This window comes from Culex quinquefasciatus, chromosome 1, assembly GCF_015732765.1.
Source record: "Culex quinquefasciatus strain JHB chromosome 1, VPISU_Cqui_1.0_pri_paternal, whole genome shotgun sequence".
NCBI classification, from domain to species: domain Eukaryota; kingdom Metazoa; phylum Arthropoda; class Insecta; order Diptera; family Culicidae; genus Culex; species Culex quinquefasciatus.
This window is the reverse complement of record NC_051861.1, coordinates 66,361,634-66,387,956: the sequence shown is the minus strand read 5'-3', so window position 1 is coordinate 66,387,956 and position 26,323 is coordinate 66,361,634. Positions and strand designations below refer to the sequence as shown.

General features: G+C 39.5%; 2 protein-coding genes and 1 pseudogene across 3 annotated transcripts; 1 reads left to right on the top strand and 2 right to left on the bottom strand.

The window, feature by feature from the left end:
• Positions 1-829: 829 nt before the first annotated feature.
• LOC6054161 (circumsporozoite protein) lies at positions 830-2,783 on the bottom strand. Its single transcript, XM_038249542.1, has 4 exons — positions 2,538-2,783; positions 1,803-2,256; positions 1,171-1,419; positions 830-1,094 (listed from the first exon to the last, which is right to left on the bottom strand). The coding sequence occupies exons 2-4, from the start codon at positions 2,142-2,144 to the stop codon at positions 999-1,001; spliced, it is 687 nt and encodes a 228-aa protein (XP_038105470.1). The 5' UTR covers positions 2,145-2,256; positions 2,538-2,783; the 3' UTR covers positions 830-998.
• A 16,201-nt stretch (positions 2,784-18,984) lies between these two features.
• On the top strand, positions 18,985-19,707 carry LOC6049366 (annotated as a pseudogene).
• Positions 19,708-24,738: 5,031 nt separating this feature from the next.
• On the bottom strand, positions 24,739-25,859 carry LOC119765166. 2 transcript variants are annotated; one of them, XR_005276536.1, is made up of 2 exons: positions 25,386-25,544; positions 24,739-25,317 (listed from the first exon to the last, which is right to left on the bottom strand). XR_005276536.1 is itself a non-coding variant. In XM_038248499.1 (2 exons), exons 1-2 carry the CDS (start codon positions 25,672-25,674, stop codon positions 24,987-24,989), a joined length of 462 nt encoding a protein of 153 aa, XP_038104427.1. In that variant the 5' UTR covers positions 25,675-25,859; the 3' UTR covers positions 24,739-24,986. The 2 variants fall into 2 exon arrangements, 1 of the variants encoding a protein (XP_038104427.1); XM_038248499.1 differs by having other exon boundaries at positions 25,544-25,859.
• Between the last annotated feature and the right edge of the window lie 464 nt (positions 25,860-26,323).

The following is a 26,323-nucleotide window of genomic DNA, read 5'->3' as shown; positions in this document are numbered from 1 at the left end:
CATCGTATGAAACGAGTTGAAAAAAAGTTTCTTTATTGGTTCGCCCATAACTTAGAGTAAATGGCTCTATTTTTGACTTTTCATGCAAGGAACATCATTTGGACATCTGTCCCTATCTTTGGCTTTCTGAATTTTGAAAATCCGCCCTCAAGGAGCGAAGATATAGCTGATCAAAATCGACTTCCGACTTTTTTGAAAAAAGAGTTGTTTCATTGATTCTTACATAACTTAGGGTAAATGCATATTTTTTTGATTTTTCAAAAAAAGAAAATTATCTAGACATCTGTCCGCATCTTTTACATTTTGAATTTTGAAAATCCGTCCAAGGGGAGCCGAGATACAGCTTGTCAAAGTTTGACTTCCGACTTTTTCGCGAGCTTGGTAGTCCGCGGATAATTTTCTTCATGGGAGTTTAAGTGCTAATAAACATAGATCTGTCATTTATTATTCACGGCTTCTACTTCTAAAAAAGCATCGATTAAAACAAACAAAAAACAACTCCAACAAAAACTCATTTTCAAACATTGACCACAATCACTGCCAAACGATTGAGAGGAAAACATTGTAAATGGACTAACGTTAGTTTTTAAACAAAGAATAATGTACCTTTATCCTGCTAGTCTTGATGCAATCATTCACTGACGTGAAATAGATGCGAGATCTTTGATAACAAATCAGCATCAGCCTATTTACACTGTTGTTACACTGCTTGATTTCCAATGGAATTAAAACAACAATTTAAATTAAAAGATTAAACAAAATACGTCATCATGTTTTGATTGAATTGTTTGAGTCAGAATTCACATTTATTGAAGACAAAATATTAAAGATTTAAAAAAAGTTGTATGATAACATTAAACGTTCATAAAAATACGTTGATCAGAGATAACGTAAGTTATAGACAATGTTGAATAAAGATTATTCAACATCTGCGAGTTTTTGCTCGTTTTGCTGCCTTCTCTGAGGAGCTGGTCTCTTGTGGTTCGACAGCTTCCGGGTCACATACCCACGAATCTCCTTTTCAGTGCAGGCTGCCCTGATTGATGCGATTTTTGATGGACCCAAACGCATCTGATTACGTTCGGCCACTTTATCTGCAAAACAGAAAACAAAATGGTTACTATTAAGAATGCTGAAGTTTTAAACTAATTAGAAAGGAAAGAAACTTACCACATAAAAACTCATGAGGGTTTTGTCGACTGCTTCCATTTCCGGATAAGCCGGTGTGCCGTCAGCGTTTAATTTCTTAGCAAATCGACGGGATGCTTGTCCAGTGGCGCTCATTTTCTTTAACCTGTCTGGTCCAAGAATAGCCATCAACAGGAGGCCAACGAACATGCCGTCGCTAGAGGCTCTGCCTGACAATTGATCCAAATCAGCAGAAGTAATGGAAAAATCTTCTACCTCAGTGAACTTGATCTAGAAAGGGATGAAAGATGATTGTGTTAATGTATTTAATCGGCGCTATGCACACATTACGTCTAAATCAGTTTTGGAATTCGAGCGAGAAGAAGGAAAGATTCGCTCGCTCATGAGCGAGGGAGAGAACTTGTAATCCTTTCCTTTCCTCGCCATTTCGCTCGCGCTCTCGCTCTAGCCTAGTGCTAGTCGTTTATTTCAATATACAGTGCTTGTTCGGTAACTGGGCTTTTTAGCTTTTAATCCCCTCGTCATTTTTTGATCATCTCAGTTAGCGAGCAACATTCGGTAATTTAACGCGAAAGCGCGAGAATTCCAACACTGATTCAAATATGGCAAAAAAATCCCGCAGGAAATTATAGAAATATAAATGTTTTACTCACCCTCGCAAATTCATTTCCTCCTTGGAAAGCTTCTAGTTTCTTAGAAAGCTCGAGCGCGTGGTCATCTGAATCAGCTTTAGCTTTCTCAAGTTTTACAGTCCTTTGCAGAACTGCCAATTTTTCCTTGAGAATTTGAATTTTGGTTCGAACGCTCAGCTGACTCTCATCAAAATTAACGCCACCTTCAGCACCCGCTCGGCCATCTCCAGAACCAGCGCGGCCACCTCCAGCACTAGCTCGGCCATCTCCAGCACCAGCTCGACCATCTCCAGCACCAGCTCGGCCTCCTCCAGCACCCGCTCGGCCATCTCCAGAACCAGCGCGGCCACCTCCAGCACTCATTCCGCCACTCTGCTTCTGTTTAGAAGTGCCGCTTGTTCCTGGTGCTGAGTTGTGCTCATGGTGCGTACGATTTTGGGAGGTATTGGGCGACTGCGGGATCCGGTTTTGGGAGCTAAGGTTGATTGATGAGTAAAGATATGAAAAAGGGAAAACATCAATTGTTTGAGAGATTTGAGGGTCGACGTTATCAGTAACTGCAGCAGTAACTTAACGCCTTTATTAGAATAGCAATCAATCGTGTGTCCAGGCTCGCTGCTTCCACCCTCCGACCAATTAAACGCCCAATCCGACTTCGTCAGCCCGATTTTATCCAGCTATCAGGCTGATCAGGGCGTTACTTTTCTCAGAGGGCAGTGCCAGCAATGTATGAAACAAAAAAATCTTTTAAAGTACCTGATGCGGGTGTCCACAATGGATGCGTGATCTTGCTTGTTGGATTGCTCGTGGCGGTTTGTTTGTGTTGAACCGCCAGCCGGAACGTCTTCCTGCGCCACGATTTGCGTGCTGACTTGGCTGTCGCGAGAGGTTAGATCGGTCAGATGACCGCGGCGGAGGACTACGCTTCCTAGTGTGAGACACTTTTTTAGATCTAGACCGCCGTCTGTCACGGGACTGTTGTCTGGAACTCTGTCTCTGTAATTTTACTCCGGACCTGCCAGAGTTCGAACTACGATTTCTGTCCCGACGTTTACGTGGGAGTTCTTCTTGATCAGAACTAAACAGCTCTGAAGAGGAACTGCTTGGATACACTTTCCTTGACTTTCTTCGAGGAGAAATACTCGCCAACCGAGACTCACGGGATCGTCTGCGTGGCTTCTTCCGGAGTGCCCTTCTGAATTCCTCCGGATCGAACCTACTTGAGGAATCCAGCGATGATTCCAACGACCCACATGATTCTTGGTCGTCCGATGTTTCGGACGCAACCCTCGCGTTCATCTTGGAATCAATAGGAACTTCCGGAATCGACGAGGAAATAGCATCACCAAGCTGTTGAAACAAAACAAAATTCTATGAAGAAAGGGTGTTGATCCACCATTTTTTTTTACAAACCGCATTGACAAGCTCCTCCTTGTTGCAGTTTTTAGCCCTCTGCACCATTTTGATATCTTTTCCTGTGATCGAATATTTTTTTCAGTCAATATCCACAAATCACGTCTAAGTAATAAACTTACCGTCTTTTAACTTTCTTGGAGCCATCATTAACGCTGAAAGTACGTAATTTTGAAAGACCGCAATCACCAATCTGTCCGAATCGGCGGCTAGGAACGCAATCAGGTGGAAAGAGATTTCGTTTGACAGTTTCTACACGCAAAGCCGACATTAGTCTTTTAAGACTAAAAATTAGGCTTTATCGAACCTAACCGTGTTAAGTCTTTTTAAGCCTAATGATGGGTTAGTCTTAAAAAGACTAGTTTCGTTTTAGTACGAAAAAGGCTAAATTTCAGGCTTAATGTTATCGTCAAAAAGCCTAAATTTTAGTCTTTTTCGAGAATGCCATTCGTAAAGCTGTTTCTTGACCCCCTTTCTTTTGAACAGCATACCGGCCCTATAGCTGATATAATAGAAGTCATACAAAAAGTAATCATTGAACATTGTTTGTACACTGAAAACCCAACCATGGTAGTTGCTACCATATTGTGGGGTTAAATTGAGAACACGCACCGACGTATTTTTGCTGAAAACATTCCGTGTTTGGATTGACTGATTAACGCAGTCAGTTTTACTATGTCGAGAGCAGTATGGTAATTTTAACCCTCCAATATGGAGAGAATGATAATGATTTCGTAATTGCTACCATGCAATTTTGTGGAAGCATGGTACATTTTACCATATTTGCGCTTACTTCCACCAAAAAGCCACAGTTAATTTAATAAGCAGCATTTTTAGCAAATGTTCTTAAAATTACCATGGTCGGGCTTTCAATGTATCCTTCTTACCACCACACTGTAAGTTTGTTTTGGCCTTGGGAGCATTCTTTTATTACGTAATTTGAGAGGAGGGGGTCGAAAACCGTGTTACGCTCCATACTTATTTCTGGAGTTTTTTTTAAAAGGTCCAATAAACCAAATTTCCAGTTTTTGAAAAAAACAGCTTCAAAATGGTTTCAAAGGGAGCGTTTTGTAATTACGTAACGCAAAATTTTGAATTTTGGACCTCCGCAACAATGTTTCTGTAGAATCTGTTTGTATAAATCTGAGTTTTTTTAAAAGGTCAATAAACCAAATTTTCAGTTTTTGCTTTATTGGGTGTTTTAACACCCCTAACTCAATGCGGTTTAAAAACACCCAAAAAAGCAAAAACTAAAAATTTGGTTTATTGGACCTTTTAAAAAAAACTCCAGATTAATACAAACAGATTGTATAGAAACTTTGTTGCGGAGGTCCAAAATTTAAAATTTTTGCGTTACGTAATTAAAAAACGCTCCCTTTGGAACCATTTTGAAGCTGTTTTTTTTTGCCTGACCACTCGATGATAGCAAACATTTTTTCGCAGGGCTATGACAGCTCTGCGTAACACTGTACAACAAATGCGTTCTCAAAAAGTTAGTATATTGGCTGTCAGAAATCAATTCGAATACTAGGCAGATTATATGTATATCAGTTTTGAGTAGAGAGCCTGGATCTTTTAGAGAACGGACATCTCAAACCAGTAAATCGAAGCACGAGAACTGTCAAACGGAGGTACCAAACGAGCATAAGACAAAGGATTTTGCTCGATTGGTACCTCCGTTTGACAGTTCTCGTGCTTCGATTGGTACTTTTGGTTTGAGATGTCCGTTCTCTAATAAGATCCAGGCTCTCTAGTTTTGAGTGTACATGTGTCACCTTCACAAAACTCTGTCAAATAGACGTATCCAGTTTGAAATGGCCGCTAGGTGGCCAATGGTGTTAAAAATGACAGCTTCCATGTATTTGAATATGGGAGCTCAGGAAAACTTAACTTTTAAGCAATAAAATGATTATTTATGATAAAAGTATTGATTGATTAGGTGCACAAAATGTGTCTAGAATATTATTAAAATAAAAACTGTTCGAAAAATTTGCAATTGAGATAAGTACACCATTCGATTCAGCAGGAAATTTGGGAACCAAAAATATATAGTTTTCATATGTTAAGTGTTTTATTTTAGAAGAAAATTAACAAAAAGTATGAAAATCGAGACATTTAGTATGGGAGCTGTCAAATCTCTCACCATCAAAAAGCAGCGTGGAGCTTTCGCTGGATTTGTCTATAGTTCAACAGAGTTCAACCATAGAATAGAAGTCCAACTGTCAAAAACAAGTTGTATCACTTTTTTCTCGAGAACAAGTAGCGCCGCGTATCGGCGATGGTATACTTTATTATGCCACTACTCTGGCATAATTTCAAGAAAGTGTTGCTGAAGGTGACAACAACACCATTATTGATTTTTATTCGGAAGAATTTAATTAAAATTTGTTTTATTCTTAGCATCAACAAACCGGGAGTGAAACACGCAGACAAAGAGGCAGTATGGAAAGTCTGCTGCTGTATTTTTCTATGGTTCTAAACTTTCACAGCGCTTTTAAACTTCGTTTTGAAAATTAATTTTTAATCAGCATATATGATTTGTTTTACCACAATTTTTGCATCACATTGCCGAAAAATTGACATCATTGCAGTTGAAAATCAAATTATATTTAAAAAAACGAATCTCTTCATGAGGCAAGCGCTTGAAATTCTATGTGTGAATACCAGTATCCTGCGCCTTCACTTTGTGAAATATTTTCAAATACTTAGGTTTCCATGGCGTCAAAATCTTTGCGCTTGAAAGAAGATTTAGTTGTTTGGTACTAGCAATAGTGGCCAACTGCTACACCCACAGTTGGGCAGCGCCATCCCAGAAAATAAAGAACACGATCTAGTAGTATAAAGGTGTGAACAGACACAGAGGATAAATCTCAAGATTAGCGAAAGCGTTATTCTCATAGGTTCATTTTCAAAACAGTTCATCAACCAAAAAAAGTGCCGATATCGAGACTCGAACAAAAGACCTTCCAGTTCCTGACTACACAGAAAAAAAATCAATTCTCGAAACCGTGAAGTCAGTTCACGATTATGAGAAACACGAAGGAATATATTCACGTTTTTGGTGCAAATGCACCATACTAATGAATAAATTCCTTCGTGGATCTCACATTCGTGAACTTAATTCACGATTACGGGAATTGATTTTTTCTGTGTAACAAGATATCGTCACCAATGTTTTTTAATTATTCTTACTTTACATTTTGAGATGGATCAACTATGTTTCCATGAAATAAATGTTGAGATGGCAACCACTGCCCCATTACCTTTGCGCGCTACTGCGCCAACAGAACTGTCAGCAGATGTTCCTGTTTACTTTGTTTACAATAAATCTTAGTCTTTTAACAACCGCTCTAAACGTAACACACGTGTTTTAATTATCCTCCTGTAAGCCATCCGAACCTCTTTTAGGTTATGGGCCCAGCCCGTTGCTAATCCGGGTTGTCGTTTCTTAGTAAACTTGTCGGGATGTCGGAGGACGCGGTTGTGCGCGAGGATCGCTACCATGTCGCGCTGTTTGACGGCAGGAACTTTGCCGCGTGGAAGTATCGAGTTCTGGTACTCCTGGAGGAGTACGAGCTGGACGACTGCATTCTACACGAGGTTGGAGAGCTTCCTGAGCTGATTCCGAAGACGGAAGATTCGACGACGGTTTCGGCGGACAAGGAGAAGAGGCGGAAGGAACAGCTGAAGAGAAGGCGGAAGTGCAAGCGTTTGTTGATCGAGCGCATTCACGATTCCCAGCTCGAGTACGTTCAGGACAAGCAGTCGCCGAAGGAAATCTGGACGACGCTCAAGAATGTGTTCGAACGGAAGAGCGTCGCGAGCCGTATGCATCTCCAGCGGCAAATCCTGAGCATGCGATTCGACGGTGGCCGTTTGACGGACCACTTCTTGCGCTTCGACAAGCTGGTGCGTGAGTTCCGTGGAACCGGGGCCGTAATGGACGACATTGACGCGGTTTGTCACCTCCTGCTGACGCTCGGTTCGGCGTTTGCTACCGTGGTGACGTCGATTGAGACCATGGCGGAGGAGAACCTGTCGATGGAATTCGTCAAATGTCGGCTGCTAGACGAGGAGACGAAGCAGAAGGGTTTGGGCGTCGATTCGCTCACCGCCGGGAACGAGGCTGCTGCTTTCTCCGGAATGAAGATGCAGAAGAAGATCCGCTGCTTCAGCTGCAAAAAGGAAGGCCACAAGAGTGTAGACTGCACGGAGAAAAAGAAGAGGAAACAATAGTACAACCAAAAACAACACGGTGCAAAAGCAAACGTTGCTGGCACGAGTGAGCGAAACAGTGTTTGTTTTGTGGGCGTGAGCGGCGGCGAGCCGCAGAAAGTGCAGCGGCGGGTAAAGTGGTTCCTTGACTCCGGGGCGTCGGACCATCTGGCGCGAGAGAAAGAGTTGTTTGTCGAGCTGCACAAGTTGTCCAAACCGATCGAGATTGCTGTGGCCAAGGACGGGGAGTTTATTGTGGCCGAACACGCTGGCACTGTGAAGATGTTTTCTGTTGTGGGTGGCCGGTCCGTCGAGTGCACTGTGAAAGATGTTCTTTTTGTTCCACAACTGCGCTACAACTTGTTTTCCGTGGTACGGATCGAGAAAGCCGGGATGCGGGTTGTTTTCGACGGTGGTAAAGCGCTGATTTACCGCGGCGACGAAATTGTTGTGTGTGGTGCTCGACGTGATAAGCTGTACGAGCTGGATTTTCGTCCTTTCGATTGCGAGAAGTCGCTGTTGTCTTGTGGCCGCGTTCAGAGTGATTCTGTGTTGTGGCACCGTCGATTTGGCCACCTCAACGAGAGAAGTTTGACAGATCTCGCGCGAAACGACATGGTGTCAGGGCTGACACTGACAGTCGACAAAGGAGTCGACCAAACGATTGTCTGCCAGTCGTGCATCGAAGGTAAACAAACCCGCAAACCTTTCACCCCGCGGGGTGGTAAACATTCGTCTCGAGTTCTCGAACTAATACACTCGGACGTGTGTGGTCCTATTTCGCCGCATGGATTGGACGGTAATCGATTTTTTGTGACTTTCATAGACGATTGGAGTCACTTTACCGTCGTGTTCCTGATGCGATCGAAGGACGAAGTGCTGGGCTGTTTCGAGCAGTACGAGGCGCTGGCCACGGCGATGTTCCAGACGAAGGTTTCCCGTTTGCGGTGCGACAACGGTGGCGAGTACACCGGCCGGCGTTTCAAGCAGTTTTGCCGTACGAAGGGGATCCAGATCGAGTTTACCGTTCCGTACACACCGGAACAGAACGGGACGAGCGAGCGCATGAACCGGACACTGGTCGAAAAGGCCAGGACAATGCTGCTGGATTCGGGACTGGACAAGCGTTTCTGGGGGCAAGCGGTGCGAACGGCGGCATATTTGCTGAACAGGAGTCCTACCAGCGCAGTTGTTTACAAACAAACACCGTTCGAACTTTGGGAGAAGAAAAAGCCGGACGTTTCGAAGCTGCGAGTTTTTGGGTGCGAAACGTTTGTACATGTGCCGAAGGAACTCCGAAAGAAGCTGGACCCGAAGTCTTGGCGTGGTTTCCTGGTCGGTTACGCTGCGAACGGGTATCTGGTCTGGGATCCGGTCAACAAACGAATTGTCACTGCTCGAGATGTGGATTTTGTCGAAACCAAAACGACCGTGAAGAAGAACGACCAGCATGAAGTGGAGCAGTTCGTGGTGTGCCCGATTCCTGACGAAGCTGAAGAACCTGTCGCCCCTGTCGCGCCGGCCGAGCGCGAGGGAGAAGAAGAAGTGACGTCCGATGAAGAGTTCGGCAGTTTCGACGACGACGAAGAAGCTGACGGCGATCAAGAAGAACTGGACGCGGGAGGAGTTCCCGCCGCAAAAGAAGGGCCTGTCGGAGAAGATCCTGAAGTCGGTGCCGACGCTGATCCAGGTAGACCGCCGAGGGATCGTACAGCTCCATCCTGGCATCGTGATTACGATATGGATTACGCTGGTTTCGCCTTGTGTGCTACAAGTTTCCTTGACAACATTCCACAAACGATTGCTGAGCTGAAGAAACGGGACGACTGGTGCAGATGGAAATCTGCCATTGACGAGGAGATCGATTCGCTGGGGCGCAATAAAACTTGGACCTTGACGAAGCTCCCCGCTGGTCGCACGCCGGTTACCTGCAAGTGGGTGTTTTGTGTGAAACGCGGTGACGGAGTTGTGGCCGACAAATACAAGGCGAGACTGGTGGCTAGAGGCTTTAGCCAGAAGGTGGGATTCGACTACACGGAAACGTACTCCCCGGTGGCGAAGCTGGACACGCTGCGACTGGTGTTGGCGCTGGCACATCGGCAAGAGATGCACGTTCACCAGATGGACGTAAAGACGGCGTTTTTGAACGGGATCCTGCACGAAGAAATCTATATGACGCAGCCTGACGGGTTTCAGCAGGGGAAGGACCTCGTTTGCCGACTGCATCGTTCGCTGTACGGGCTCAAACAAGCGTCGAGGGCGTGGAACGAGCGTTTCGACGAGTTCATCCAGAAGCTGAAGTTTGTCCGTAGTCCTAACGACCAGTGCCTGTACGTTCGAGGAACCGGAAGAGAGCAGATCATCGTAGTACTGTATGTTGATGACATTTTGGTTGTTGGGTCGTCGCTGAAGCTGGTGAAGGTCGTGAAAAAGTGCTTAAACGGAGAATTCGAGATGACGGACGCCGGCGAGGTGAGACAGTTTCTTGGATTGACCATCGATCGGCAGACAGGGGTCATGCGAATCAGTCAGCGGCGGTATTTCGAGAGTTTGCTGCAACGGTTCGGCATGATGGAGTGCAAACCGACGTCGACGCCGATGGAGAATCGTTTGCGACTGGAGAAGGGAGTTGAAACGCAGCGTACCACCAAACCGTACAGAGAACTCATTGGCTGTTTGATGTACGCGGCACTCACCACGAGGCCGGACCTGTCTGCTGCAGTAAACTACTTTAGCCAGTTCCAGGCATGCCCGAATGATGAGCATTGGATCCACCTTAAACGGGTGCTCAGGTATGTCAAAGGAACGCTGGATGTCGGGCTTGTCTATCGGATCGAGAAGGAGGCGCCGTTGCTGGAAGTCTTCTGTGACGCTGACTGGGCGAATGACCTGGTCGATCGACGATCGGTGACAGGGTGCATCTTCAAACTGTACGGTTGCACGGTGAACTGGATTACCCGGAAACAACCAACCGTTTCGTTGTCCTCGACGGAAGCTGAACTTGCAGCGCTGTGTACCGCCGCGTGCCATACTCTCTGGATGGTGCGGGTGCTCCGCGACTTGGGGTTGAAGCCGGACGGGCCGATTTCCCTGCACGAGGACAATCAATCAACAATTCGGATTGCCGAGGATGCGCGTGATCACGGGAGGCTCAAGCACATCGACACGAAGTTTCATTTCTTGCGAGATTTGATCAACGAGGGAGTGTTGGAGCTAAAGTTCGTGCGTTCTTCGGCACAGCAGGCCGACATGATGACCAAGGGCCTTCCGGTGACTTCCTTCAGGGAGTTGTGCACGAAGATCGGGCTTGGACGGTGCTGTGGTTGAGCAGGGGTGTTGAGATGGCAACCACTGCCCCATTACCTTTGCGCGCTACTGCGCCAACAGAACTGTCAGCAGATGTTCCTGTTTACTTTGTTTACAATAAATCTTAGTCTTTTAACAACCGCTCTAAACGTAACACACGTGTTTTAATTATCCTCCTGTAAGCCATCCGAACCTCTTTTAATAAACTATCAAATAACTGTTTTTTATGCTAACCAAACTAAAAATTTATTTAATATTTAATTTTATAACCTTATTTACCAATGGGAGCGAATGACCCATACGATGAATGAAGTGTAGCTTGACCATTCTGCCTAAGAACCTCCAGAACCGGTATCCGAAACATTCGGTATCGGTTCTGCGTGACCGGAAGTTGATATTTGTGACTCAGATTTGTTAAAAAAGCAAAATTCCCATTTTTTCAAGCGATTATCCTCGATTTTAGGCTCAGCGACACCTAATTTTGCAATTTTGAACGACATAAACATCAAAAAATATTTGCAACAGCCTTATTTTGCGCATAATATAATAAATATTTCAAAAAAAGTTTTAATGGATTACCCGACGGGCAAAAAAATCTCATAGATGGCGCTGTTCGTTTGGTGGTAAAAAATTCAAATTTGTTCTGAGAAATTCAGTTTTTTGCAAATAACTCAGAAAATACACATCGCAGCCGGATAAAATTTGACCTGCTGGTCTTAAAAAAAATAAGCTTTCACCAGGTCAAATTTTATGACTCTACTTTGCATAACTTGGAAAATATTGAATTTAAACTGATTCCTCCCATACATTTTTTGAATCGCTTACTACCAGCGTGACAGCTGCCGCCATAATCGTTTTTCTCTTTCTCGCCTCGCTTTTGACAGCGAGAACAGTCAAAACAAGATGTCAAACCATATTTTGTTTTGATTGTTGCCGTCCGCGATAAAAATCTCCGTCGGAACGGAAACCACAATCTCAGGGCCGTGTACAAGGGGGGGGTTTTAGGGGTTTAACCCCCCCCTGGCAAATTAAGTAAGTTACACTCCATGCGCCCCTCGGCCCGAAGGGCCGATTTTTTTTAGCTATGTTGCTAAAATGCCAAAGAGATTTTTTTTTCAAATCGATATGAAAAATTTGTCTGGACTAAAACATTTTTATGAAAATTATGAAAATTTAACTGGAGGCGCCCCTACGACTTATTTTTTGTTCAATACGAATATGCAATATAAAAATTTGACTGGAAGCGCCCCTACGACTTAAACAAATCATGCAAAGTCAGTCGCGATATGAAAAATTGAAAGCAGGCGCCCCTACGACTTAAAAAAAATCATACAAATTTTATTATGAAAATTTGACTGGAGGCACTCTTATGACTTAAAAAAATCATGCAATTTCTTGATATGAAAAATTTGACTGGAGCGCCCCTATGACTAAAACATTGTTATGAAAATTATGAAAATTTAACTGGAGGCGCCCCTACGACTTATTTTTTGTTCAATACGAATATGCAATATAAAAATTTGACTGGAAGCGCCCCTACGACTTAAACAAATCATGCAAAGTCAGTCGCGATATGAAAAATTGAAAGCAGGCGCCCCTACGACTTAAAAAAAATCATACAAATTTTATTATGAAAATTTGACTGGAGGCACTCTTATGACTTAAAAAAATCATGCAATTTCTTGATATGAAAAATTTGACTGGAGGTGCCCTATGACTAAAATATTTTTATGAAAATTATGAAAATTTGACTGGAGGCGCCCCTACGACTTAAAAAAATCATGCAAATTCTAGATATGAAAAATTGAATGGAGGTGCCCCTACGACTAAAAAATCATGCAAATTTTGTTATGAAAATTTGACTGGAGGCGCCCTTATGACTTAAAAATCATGTAAATTCTCGATATTAAAAATTTGACTGGAGGCGCCCCTATGACTAAAACATTTTCATGAAAATTATGAAAATTTAACTGGACGCGCCCCTAAGACTTAATATTTTTCAATACGAATATGCAATATAAAAATTTGAGTGGAGGCGCCCTACGACTTAAAAAATCATGCAATTTCTCGGGATGAAAAATTGAATCGAGGCGCCCCTATGACCAAAACATTTTTATGAAAATTTAACTGAAGGCCCTGAGACTTAATTTTTTTCAATACGAATATGCAATATAAAAATTTGACTGGAGGCGCCCCTACGACTTAAAAATATCATGCAAATTCTCCATATGAAAAATTGAATGGAGGCGCCCCTACGACATGAAAAAAATCATATTAACTTTATTATAAAAATTGACTGGAGGCGCCCTTCCACCTGAGTAGGCTTGGTTTGGTGTGTTGTTTGTACTTATGGCATGGAGACGACTCCTATACCTGGAATGACTTAACGGCCTAACAACAACCAAGGCCGAGACCGACATTTTACTTTCTCATCCGATGGAAGGTTGCAGCAGATGGGAATCGAACCCAGAATCATCCGCTTACAAAGCGGACAGCGTAACCATTCGGCCACGCACTGCCCTGTCATAGGCGCCCCTATGACTAACAAATTTTTATGAAAATTATGAAAAGTTAACTGGAGGCGCCCCTACGATTAATTTTTTTCCAATACAAATTCTCAATATAAAATTTTGACTGGAGACGCCCTAACGACTTAAGAAAAATCAGGCCAATTTTTGATATGAAAAAATGAATTGAGGCGCTCTTATGACTTAAAAAAAAATCATACAAATCCTTATTATGAAAATTTGACCTATGACTATGAAAGAAACATTTTTATATAAATTCTCAATATGAAAATTTAACTGGAGGTGCCCCTACGACCTATTTTTTAAACATATTCTCAACATAAAAATTTGACTGGACTACGACTTCAAAAAATCATGCAAATTCTGGATATGAAAAATTGACTGGAAGCGCCCCCATGAATTATTTTTAAAAATACAAAAATTCTCAATGTAAAAATATGACTGAAGTCGCCCCTACGACTTTAAAGGCATATTCTCGATAAGGCAACTTGGATTGAGTCGCCCTTATGGCTTAAAAAATCATACAAATTCTTATTATGAAAATTTAACTGGTGGCGCCCCTACGACTTAATTTTTTTAAAACAAATTTTCAGTATTAGAAATTTGACAGGAGGCGCCCCTACAACTTAAAAATTCATGAAAATTTTCGCTATGAAAAATTTAATGGATGCGTCCCTACGACTTTAAAAAAAATCATACAATTTCTTATTATGAAAATTGACTGGAGGCGCCCCTATGACTTAAACATTTTTATGAAAATTCTCAATATGAAAATTTAATTGGAGGCGCCACTACGACTTAAAAAATCATGCAAATTCTCGATATAAAAATTGAATGGAGGCACCCTACGACCTTAAAAAAATCAAACAAATTTTGTTATGAAAACTGAAGGCGCCCTTATGACTAAAAAAATCATACAAATTCTCGATATGAAAAATTTTACTGGAGGCGACTTTAAAAAATCATGCAAATTCTCGATATGGAAAATGGAATGGAGGCGCCCCTATGACGTACACATTTTTATGTAAATTCTCAATATGTAAGTTTTACTGGAGGCGCCCTTATGAGTTTGGAAAAAATTGCTAAAAATATTGAAAAAAAGTTGAATAATCGGTGCCCAAAGCAGCTTAAAAATGATAAAAATATTTTAAAAATACGATTTTACTGGAAACGCTATTATGACAAAATTAAAATATTCAACAAAAAAAAGTTTGACTATCGACGCCCCTCAAGCAACATAAAGACTGTTCAATAAGAGCCACACAAAGTTTGACAATCGGTTCGTACGGTAACATAAAAAAAATCTGTTTAGCGTTCTAGCTACAACATTTTTTTGCGCCGGTTGGCAAACTTTGTTTGACTAATTTTAAACAGTCTTTATAGCCTGAGGAGCGCCGATAGTCAAATAATTTTATTTTGTTTTTATTTTAACAAAACGCCACTGGTTAAATCCTATTTTAGAATTATCTTTGATCTTTTTTTTATGTTGCTCTACTTTTTCTCATTTTTTTATTTCGTCATGAGGGCATTTCTAGTGAAATTTTATTTTCAAAAAGGTAGTCAAATTGTTTTATTTAACATTTTTATTTCATTACAAGGTGCAATTTTTATCATTTTTATGTTGCTTAAGCTAACTTTTTTGATTATTTTTTTACGTGTTTTTAAAACTTTCTTTAAAATCTTATTTTCAAAATATTTTCATCATTTCTATGGTGCTTTTCAGGCGTTGATAGTATTTTTTTTAATATGTTAATTATTTTATCATTTTTTTAATTTTGTTTATGAGAGAGGTGCCTTTTCGGAACATTTTCTGGGGTAAATAGAAATATATCTTTGTTTCCTGTAGCAACTTTGTTACTTTTTATCGATTTTCTAGGACGTTTCTTCGGATAAGTCAAGGAATCGATGGAAATATATTCAAAATTATCTTTTCAGCAGTTCCATAACGTCATGATTCGAAATCCGGACACTTAGTAGCATATTATTTTGTTATAGCTGGCAAAAAATTATGTAATAAGTTGGAAATATAGAAATATCATCAGGATGTAGTAAAAACAGTCAGTTTCAAGAAAATGCATGCAAAATATGTCTTTTCTAACATTTTTTCATCAGAATTTTAAAATTAAAATGACTTGTTGTGCTTCGAATCCCGGACACTGATGAAAGCTGATTCGAAATCCGGACACTTTTGCTTCGAATTCCGGACACTCGATTTTACGTATGAATCGCATGAATTTGGACTGAAATGTTAGTGAATGGCATTCTTTAGGTCTCAAATAAGCTGTTAACATCAAAACAATCGATAGTTTATATAAAATTTGCTAGAATTTGAAAATCGAAACCATAAATTTCTGCTTTGCCCTCCCGGTGCTTCGAACGCCTATGAAATATTTCAAGTGAAATGTTTCGCATTTTTAAACTTATAATTTTGTTGTACTTAATTGTTTGGCAATAACTACACCGTTCAAACAAACTTTAAATGAAAGTTGATGTTGGAATTCATCAAATAACACAGTTTTGACATTCATAATGCGAACTTATATCCAAATAATTAATAAAACAAGATTAAGTGTCTTTCGAAGCGTCCAATTCGAATCATGACGTTATGAAAGTTAAAGGTTCTGATCTAAAAGTAAAAATGGCCATTATTTTCATTTTTTCAAAAATCATAACTTCGCTCCATTTCAACCGATTTTAGCTGTCTAGGCGCAAATGAAAGATGATAAGTTGGACTTTCAAGAAAAATAATGAGTATCAAAAATCTAGCCTAACATTTGAAAAAGTCTTATGAAAACATCAAATGCCGTTTTGACGGTGTCTGGACCAAAGAGCCTATATCTGAAAATATTTTTAACGGATTCCTCGAACAATTTTACATAATATATCAAAAATTGGGTGAGGTTCATTAACAGGATTCAGAGATATGATTTTTTGAAAATAAAATCCGGGTTTTTCGACGCGCCGCGCGCGAAAACGAGAAATTGACGAAATCGGCAAAAAATCAACTTTTTTCACTAAAACTGCGATAACTAGAAAATTTCAGCAATGACCTATAGATGTTAGGGTACCAAAATTTTCGTAATTGAAATACGCAACTTTTGGTACCCTAACATTTATAGGTCATCGCTGAAATTTTCGAGTTATCGCAGTTTTAGTGAAAAAAGTTGATTTTTTGCCGATTTCGTCAATCTCCGTTTTGCGCGCGGCGCGTCGAAAACCCGGATTTTATTTTCAAAAATCATATCTCTGAATCCTGTTAATGAACCTCGCCCAATTTTTGATATGTTATGTAAAATTGTCCGAGGAATCCGTTAAAAATATTTTCAGATATAGGCTCTTTGGTCCAGACACCGTCAAAACGGCATTTGATGTTTTCATTAGACTTTTCAAATGTTAGGCTAGATTTTGAAACTCCACATTATTTTTCTTGGAAGTCCAATTTATCATCTTTCATTTGCACCCTAGACAGCTAAAATCGGTTGGAATGGAGCGAAGTTATGATTTTTGAAAAAGTGGTTTTTGAAAATCGACGAAAATGGCCATTTTTCGGACCACCCTAACACGACGTAGGCCACCCTAATGGCCAAACAAAAAAATACGGGTCTAATTATTTTGGCCAAGGAACCCCCAGAAAAATTTTGAGCCAAATCGAAGCACTTTTATTTTTTTTCTTTAACTTTCATATGGAATTGCTGTTTTTTTCATTTTTATACTCAAAAGTCTGTTACAAATGTTTGACCCAAAAATGAAGTTTCTTATCTAATTTTTCAGATTTTCAAAAAATTCCGTCCAAAGATACAAAATTTCATACGTTTACATACCCATTCCAGCCCTCAAAATTGTATGGAGACTTGTATGGAACAACAAATGATGCAAAATTGCTTCTTTTGACATAGGGAATGCAAAGAAAAGTCGATTGAAAATCGGACTAGTAGTTTCCGAGTTATGATCAGTTGAACACTTTCAGTTTATCCAGCTACAACCCAACCCTACCTCTAGACGGGGTTCGATCTAATAATTCGCCATAAATCAATTTTTTAACCAATTTTCGACCTTTAAAAAGCATTGGAAAGAAGAACTCTTAAAATTTGAAAAAAATTTAGGGTTGAACGTGTGACTTGTCTTATGTGACTTTACCAATGTTTTTGTTTTTCTTGGCCACTAATATTTTCTGTATTTTGTTTCTATTTTTGTTTCTATTGTATTCTATTTAAATGATAATAGTTTGTTCTAGAGTAAAAAAATGAAATGTAGTTTGTTCTAGAGTGAAAATAATGCAAAATTGGCTGTAAAAAACATGACAAATTAGGTGCTAGAATAAGCCAAATACTACCAAAAGCAAATATCAACTAAACAAGATAAATGCAAATATAAAAACTAAAAAGGGAACAAAAACAACATAAAACAAGAGAAGTAAAGTTTTTCGTAGAACAAAAGTTGCTCAAAATGACAAGGGAAAAATAAAAAAATCGAAAAAATGGGCATCGATTTGATTTCTTCGAGATTGTGTATCTCAGAAACAAAATGCTCGATTTGAAAGTTTCAGAGAGAAAATTGTACAAAATTTTCTTGGCTCTTCAAATATAATTTTTAAGGGTACTTTAAATTCCAGAAGTATTATTTTAAAATGAAAAGAAACCAAATAAATTGAAAATGCAGTCCTTAAATTAGCTTTAACCTGAAAACGGAACATTTTGTTAACAAAATTGCTTCAGCCATTTTTGTCCACTTTTCCGTTTTTTTTTCTTCAAAAAAATCATTTCTCCTAAACCAGATTTTACACCATCACTAAAGCTCCGAAGATGTCTTTTAAGTCCCCTAAAACATAAAAAAATCGGATTTTTTGCTTTACCCAAGACACCAAATCGATTAAAAAATCCCTTGTCAAGATATAGAAATTCATTCATTTGCATATAAATTTAATATGACCAGCCCCCAGAATTGTATGGACATTTGTATAGAAAAACGAATGATGCAAAATTGCTTCTTTTGACATAGAAAATGCATGGTGCATGGTAAAGTTTCATCCAAATCAAAAAAATGAAAAGTTAAAAATCGTGCAAAAAATTGCGAAATCGTAGTGAACTACTCTTAATATTAAAAAAAGAAAACTTATGTAAACTTGTTTTGAGCAATTATTGCTACACTTCTTCACTAAACCCCCGTTTTACGCTTCACAAGTGAACGGCCCATCCCTCTTCCGATGTACGCCAAAACTCTCATTTGCGTAAAAATCTCAAATTCACTCAAATTCCGAATGAACGCCCCCCTTTATTGCGCTATTCAACACGATTTGTAGCGCCAATTCAAAAAGTGTAGTCTCCTGTTGCACCAATGTAAAATATATAAAAAAACGAAGTTGACTTTATATCTGTCGGCCGGTACTAGACCAACCACTAGTGTTTTCCTTTAATTACAAGGACTTCGCCGCCCTGTTTGAGTAAGGCACAAAGCGACGGCGCCGGATACCCATATTTACACTTAGAATTTTAGAGCGTCCGCCGCGGGATTTGAACCAGCAAAATATGTGTAAAATATACCAAAGTATAATTTATTGAGTTTAAAGATTGACTGTTAGCGCCCTTTTGCAACCTAAACAAGCACCCCATGCGCCCCTTTCGAGAAAACCCTCCTTTCGAAAATCCTGTGCACGGCCCTGCACAATCTATCCGTCGCCGTGGCCCGTGCAACCACCGGGGTTGCACTTCCTAACCTGCCGCTGCAGCTGTGCCTGCTGCTACGGTTCCTGGTAGGCCATGGCCCAGCAAACTGGCGTTGAGCTGAAGCGCGAGTACGTGTGGGACGGCTTGCACCGGAGCTGCGTGGACGCGCTGCACGGCCAGATCAAGAAGGAGTTCGACGCGTCGATCGTGTACCTCAAGTACGCCGCATAATTTGCCCAGGAGAAGATCAACCTGCCCGGCTTCGAGAAGTTCTTCCACGCCGCCGGCGAGGAGCGCGAGCACGGCATCAAGCTGATTGAGTACGCCCTGATGCGCGGAAAGGAATCGGTCAACAAGAACATCTTCCAGCTGGACTATAGCTACAAGGCTCGGCCGCCACCACCGGATTGTCCGCTCTGGAGGATGCCCTGAAGAAGGAGCAGGAAGTCCCTCAGCATTCGTCTGCGAGGGAGGCAAGAACGACTACCACCTGGTCGACTACCTGACCGGAGAGTACGTGGACGAGCAGCACAAGGGACAGCGCGAACTGGCCGAAAAGATCGCCACCCTGCGAAAGATGACCGACAGCGACGACGCCCCGAAGGAGGGCAGGAAGCTGGCCGAGTTCCTGTTCGACAAGAACCACATGTAAAGTCAAGACTCTCAATAGGCGCGCTGGAGTGGCACAGATTGGATTCGTATGTTTGTGCTAAATCGAGGAAGATTAACGTGATATAAAGCACCACCCCGCCTTGTCAACAATGTTTTAGGGTGCCAACGCGTGAAACGCGTTTAAAAAGGTTTGTAGATTATATTGAAAGTGTTCTTTTAAGCTTAATGTTAGTATTTCTTCGAACAGGAACCAACTGGTCGGTCGACACGCCTGAATTTTCCGCCATGGCGATCAAAGGGTTCCTCTGTGATCGCGCTTCCGGCATATAAACAGTCAAGCGGGAAGAACTTTTGTCTGGCATTTCTGTCGAACAGCGACACCTTCGGCAACAGGCGCTTCCCACAGCAGTAGAACCAGCGTCACTACGGATAGTGACCTGAGGCGTACGACAACCGTGGCTTCCACACGTCGGAGTCTTACGATCTGAATCAACAAAGTCACGTCACGGTTTGGTGATGAGTCCAGCACGGCGTTCAAGCGTCTGGTCGACATGTTGGCCCAAAGCCTGCTGGCCCAGCAGCAGTACCTGAGCAGCAGAGCGAGATCTTACGCCGTATGCTCATGTAAACGTAGTGGCCTACACAAACCTACAGCAACAGAGGCCGGCAAGTGAACAGCCGTGCAATCCGATGCAGCAAGACCTGCAGTTCCACACCCAGAGCATTATTTAGAACGACCAGCGCAAGATACTATACGAGCAGGCCGTCGAACCGACCGCTGCGTACCCGGCCATTCAGCAGTTTGTCTGCCCCAACAGTCCGTCCAGCGCAGTCTGTCGGTGCTGAGCCAAACGGCTGCCGGAGCGAACCATCGGCTGCCAACTCAATGTTACCCGTTGGACAAACCGAAGCCGATCTGTCCAACTCGCTGCATCTCTCGCAACTCCAGGGGCCGGGACTGGCCGAGTTCCGTCGCCTGGAAGCTCAACTGACCAGCGTTGATTTATTAAAGTGCTCCGCATTTGTTCCTTTTTTACTTCTTTTCCGAGAGAGAATTTACTTATCACACCCTTTTTGTTCCGGCGCCCGAGAGGCTTGATCTGTAGGAAAGGCTTCATCGATAAAGTCGAATAAGGGGGTTCGGCGATTGTCCACGCTCCATACAAAAAGATTTTATTTGTATGGAAATTGTCCACGATGGGGGTTGAGAATTCCAAAAAGCGTCCACGTGGTTTGTGGATGGTCCCAAAGAAATATCATGCAGAATGAACCATATAGTACCTGTGCTTCCCCTGAAATAAAAATGTTGCGTGACGGGACAACATCGTAAAACTGAACTTTTAAAAGGCACGCTACAAAAATCGCTACAGATTTGCTATTTTGATTTTTAAAACTTTTGCTCTTCTACACATTATCACAAATTAAAAAACGAATCTTTTGCTCCTTGAACTGAAAGAATTGGATGAAATTTGAGTTTTTGCCAGCCATTTCTTTTCGTGACGGGACAACGAAAGGAACAGATTTATGAAAAAACTCCTCTCCCGTTCAATGGCTTGCAGACCATATTTGGCCAATATTCTTGGCTTTGAAGGTAAGAAAACGCAATCAAACCACATTGCAATTATTGAATCATAATAAAAATATTTTTTTTATATTAAAAATCACATTGAAAATTGAAAAATGTGACATTTTGGTGTAGCTTCGCTAAGATCGGTCAAATATACATAAAAACATAACTACACAAATAAAATTGCAAAAAGAATAAAAATACTAAACACTCAGGTAAATACTAAAAACAGAATCACAAAAATACAAAAAGCACAACTACACAAACACAAAAAATATAAAAATAAAAAAACGATTAAAAATAACAAATATAAGAAAATACATGATTAAAGAAATACTAAATACAAAATAACAAAATACAAATATACGAAAGTACACAAATAAAAATTTACAAAGATTTTTAAACAAAAAAAGTATCAAAATACATAAATAAAAAAATTAAACAATAAAAACAAAAAAAAACTGGGGTAAATATAAAAAAGGAACACATAAATACTAAATAAAATACAGCTTTCTACACATACACAAACAATATTAAAATAGAAAAAAACAACGATAAAAAAACAGCAATCAAAAATAGACTGGAATGCTTAAACTACACATCTATCACATCTTTTTTATTGGGTCCTATAAACATATGAAAGACAATAGCTTATAGGTCCTTTTTAAAAAAAACTCTGGACAAATACAAAAACAGCGTTAAAAACCAAATAAATATTCAAGAAAAGAAAAATACGAAATACAGATAAACAAAACAACACGAACTAAAAATATAAAAATACAGAAATTAAAAGATAAACAGCAAAAGGTATAAAATACAAGATACTGGGGTAAAAACTAAAATACAGAAATACAAAAATACAAAAAAAAAAATAAAAACTAACAAAAATACAAAAAAAAACAGCTTTAAAAACTACAAACATATGAAAATACAAGAATAGAACATTATAAAAATATAAAATTGTAAAATACTAAATAGAAATATTCAAAACTACAAAATTCATAAGTACACAAATGAAAATAATATAAAATTACTGAAATACAAATAAATCATAAAATTAAAAAAAAAAACAAAAAAAAACTTGAAAAACTACAAACATATAAAAATACTAGGAAAGAAAAAAATATTGCAAACATATAAAATACAAAATACACAACTACACAAATAAAAGAATATACAAAGATTGAAAAATAAACAACAAAAAGTAAACAAATACTTGATACTAAGGCTATATATACAAAAATGCCAAAATTGCAAAAATGCCAAAAATACAAAAATGGAAAAAATGCAATAACCAAAAAACAACATAAAATTATGAATAAACAAGTATTCACTGATTTGAGTTAATTGAAACAATTGTAGCTAATATTAACCAAATTTTACGAAATCAAACTGATTTTAACAAATTTTAATCAAATTTAACTAAATTTTATTTAAGATAACTAAATTTAATAGCATTTAATTTATGATAATAAACTGAATTTCATAAAATTTAATTTATGATATGGAATTTAAATAAATATTACTTAAATGATTTGAACTAAATTGAACTAATGTCGTTGAGCTCCCGTGGCCGTGAGGTTACTGGGAATCCTGACAGCTAAGGGATAGGTTTTGACTAGCGGCTTGCTGAATTTCCAATCCATAGGTCGTGAGTTTGGTTTTCGTACCGTCACTAATTTAAATTAAATTAACCTAACATTACCTAATTCAAATTGAATTTTACTTATTTTAACCAGTTTTTACTAATTTAAGTTAATTCAACTTATATTAGAAACCTTAACCAAATTTCACTTAATTGAACTTTTGTTGACAAATGTTATCTAAACTCGTATCTAAATAATATTTATGTTAACTAATTTAACTAAAATTTACTGCGGTTTACTTGTTTTACCATAAAAACTGTCTTAAGAGATAAAATTATTTAAATTTAACATTTTTTTCTTACTTTTTCATATTCATACAAGTTTTAACTGTTGTAACTTAACTTAACTAAAAAAATAAAATCAAACCATCCACATTGACGACCCCCAGGTCTTTTGTGGTCTCTATGCAAGTTTCTGCTCGAACCTAGGAGTCCGAAGGCTTGAATGGGGAGAGCACCCAAACCTCTTTCTACTCCAAGGATCCTTCCACCCAGGGTTCGAACTGACGACCTTTGGATTGCGAGTCCAACCGCCGCCAGCGATGCCACCGGAGTAGGTTTTAACTTAACAAAATTAACCTAAATTTAACATAGTTTCATCAAATTTTAACTAAATTTACATATAACCGAATTTGAACTGTATTTTAAATCTAAACTACAAACATTCATTGAATTATTGTCTACAATTTTTTTTATGAAATTTAATAAAATTAAATTTATTTTAACTACCTAATTTAAACTAAATTTTTGTAACGTTACTAATATTTACTTGTGTTGACTTTTCAAATAATTCTGTGACTTTTGCAAGCTAAAACAAATTGTAACATATTTTTAATAAACTTAACAAAATTCAACCAGATATTCCTTAGTTTTAATAAAATTTACCTAAATTTTGCTATTTTAAGCTACTTAGGCCGACTTAGGCTTATTTTTAGTACTTTTAACTAAAAATTACAATGTAAGCATCCTCCAAATTTGAACTGCAAATTTCACTTAATTGAATTGTTGTTTTTACAAACTTTTATGAAATTAAATAAAATGAAATTTATTTTAACTGATTTAAACTATTTTTTGTAACTTTACTAATATTTACTTGTGTTGACTTTTTAAATAATTCTATAACTTTCGTAAGCTAAAACAAATTCAACCAAATATTCCTTATTTTTAGATTAATTTACCTAAATTTAGCTATTTTAAACTACTTATTGGCTTAATTTTTTGTAATTTTAGCTAAAAAATGTTATGTAAACACTACTAAGTTTATCTAACTTGAACTTGAATTGAAACTTTCTCTGGGTAGTCTAAATCAATATGATATATATAATGTTTACATAATATAAACATAATTTGAAATCCATTATTCAATTCTCTAATGCTTTTTTATTATATTTTTTCGCTTGTTTTGAGCATTTTTTATTCGACGAAAATATACCATCTCTTGTTTTATGTTTTTCTTCGCAATTTTTGTATTTTTATTTGCAATTATCCTGTGTAGTTTATCTTTGACTACTGAAAAAATGGCACTTTAAAGATTTTTTAGATTTCTACACTCACTTTTTACTTATTTATTTTTTGCTTGAAATAAACTACACAGCAAATAAAGTAGTAATCCAGCTGCGTGTAAAAGACCTGGGTGTAAAATAAATTTTGCATTATTTTATGAAATTCTGTGTAATATTACATAAATATGTAGCCCATCAGTATGGGAAACCTACTTTACCGAAATGTCATGCCTATATATGCGTTTATCCATTCCATTCTTCATCGGTCTGATGGCCGAGCGGACTGATGGTGCTGGGTTTGAATCCCGTCGGTTGCAACTTTTTTTTGTGTTTGCAAAAAATGTACATGCAGTGTGTAATATTAAGTGTTTATTTTGACGAAGGTGATGTGCATGCTTTGGCATGCGATTTTACCATCGGATTTTTTGCTGTGTAAATTAAATTGAAAACCATGTACTGGATACTCATTCATATTGAAATTATAGAAAATGCTACTAAAATTACGGCCCAGAATAAAATTCAAAGCATTAGCAAAGTCACGTAACATTTCCAGACCTTTCTTTAAAATTCGTTGGAACAATGATTTTCGGTGAATTTTTAGATCGAAGTTCGCCTGGAGGCGGACTGGTTCATTAGGATTTCTCCTCATCTTTCGTAACGCTGTCTACAGAAGGGCCTTCTCGGATCGGGTCGGATCTTGATACCAGCTGATTGGAATCGTGCTGATGTTTTCGCGGGGCCGCAGAAATCCTCCTTACCGACGCAACTTGTCGTAGCTCGACTCCTCCGAGTACTCCATCGCGGTCGTAGAGGAGAAGTCACCAGTATGACGTATACTGGTTCCCGTGGGCAGTTTGAACTCAAAGCGGACCGCTCCGAGGTTATAATCCGCGTCCAGCGCCGTGTTCCGCACTCGGCCTAGCACGATAGTCTCGTAAAGAGCCAGCAAAATATAATTTCCCGGTACAACTTGACGAACGCTGTCCCGGAGCAGATCGCGCCCAACTCGAAGGTCCCTCCGGCTACGATTTTGTACCTGGGCACTATGACTGGGCCAAGGAGTGGCCGATTTGCTGACGGGCAACCTACGGATTTCGAAAAAAACGCCCTGGTTATTTGGGTTTGAATGAACGAGTTTTGGCTGGTTGTTTACGGAAGGTGGTTGTCGATATTCTCAAGTCGAGGTCCATTTCACAAGGGATTCCCATTTCAACTTTGTCATCCTCCATGTTGACGGACTCAATCCGGTCGTCGACGAACCCGAGAATCTTTGCCGGCCGGCATTGGCACCGGTGATACGCGTTACATCACCTTACTCTCTCATCTGGAAGAAGCTCGTAATGCATCTGCTTGCTCAAATCTGGTCCGGACGTCACGCTCTTGCTCCTAGAGACCGTCGTGTGGTTCATACTCACGCCTAAGCCCGAGTCGGACCCGACCATCGGCTTTCTTCGCTGGGGTGCAAAAGCTCTGATCCTGCTTCTTGCTCGGGGGTTACGGGAGCTCCGATGTGTTGACGGTTTGTCCCCGGATAGGCGAATAGATTGCCAGTGGACAAAGACGACCTGGACGCCGATTGGGGAAAATTCCAGGCCAGCAACAGTCGCCTTGCAAGTGTAACCGAAATAATAACAAAAACAACAGCTGATTTGATAAATATTTATAATCATTTCAGGCAACAGTCAAGTACCTGTTTTAGGACTTTAAAAATCATGCAAATATCCGGAAACACAAACATATTATGTTGTAAATCATCAGAAAGTATGTGTTGTTACGTAATAAAATGAAAAAGTTAAGGAAAGTGTAAAAAATAACTAAAAACAAACAATTTTTCAAAAACCATGTTTATTCCAACATAAGGGTTCAGTACGGTAACCGGTTTTGTGAACAGTGCCGCCACCTATGGTTTTAAAATAGTTTCGTCAAACCACCGCTAGAGGGCAATCGCACATCAAACATGCGAACCTAGCGGCAAAAATGAGAAACATGCCGTCGGGTGTTCCATAAGGCTTTCTAGTCAGAAATTTACCAACACATTCAAATTATGTTTACATGACAGCTGGACGTTTGTTTGCATCAGGTTTCCTATCT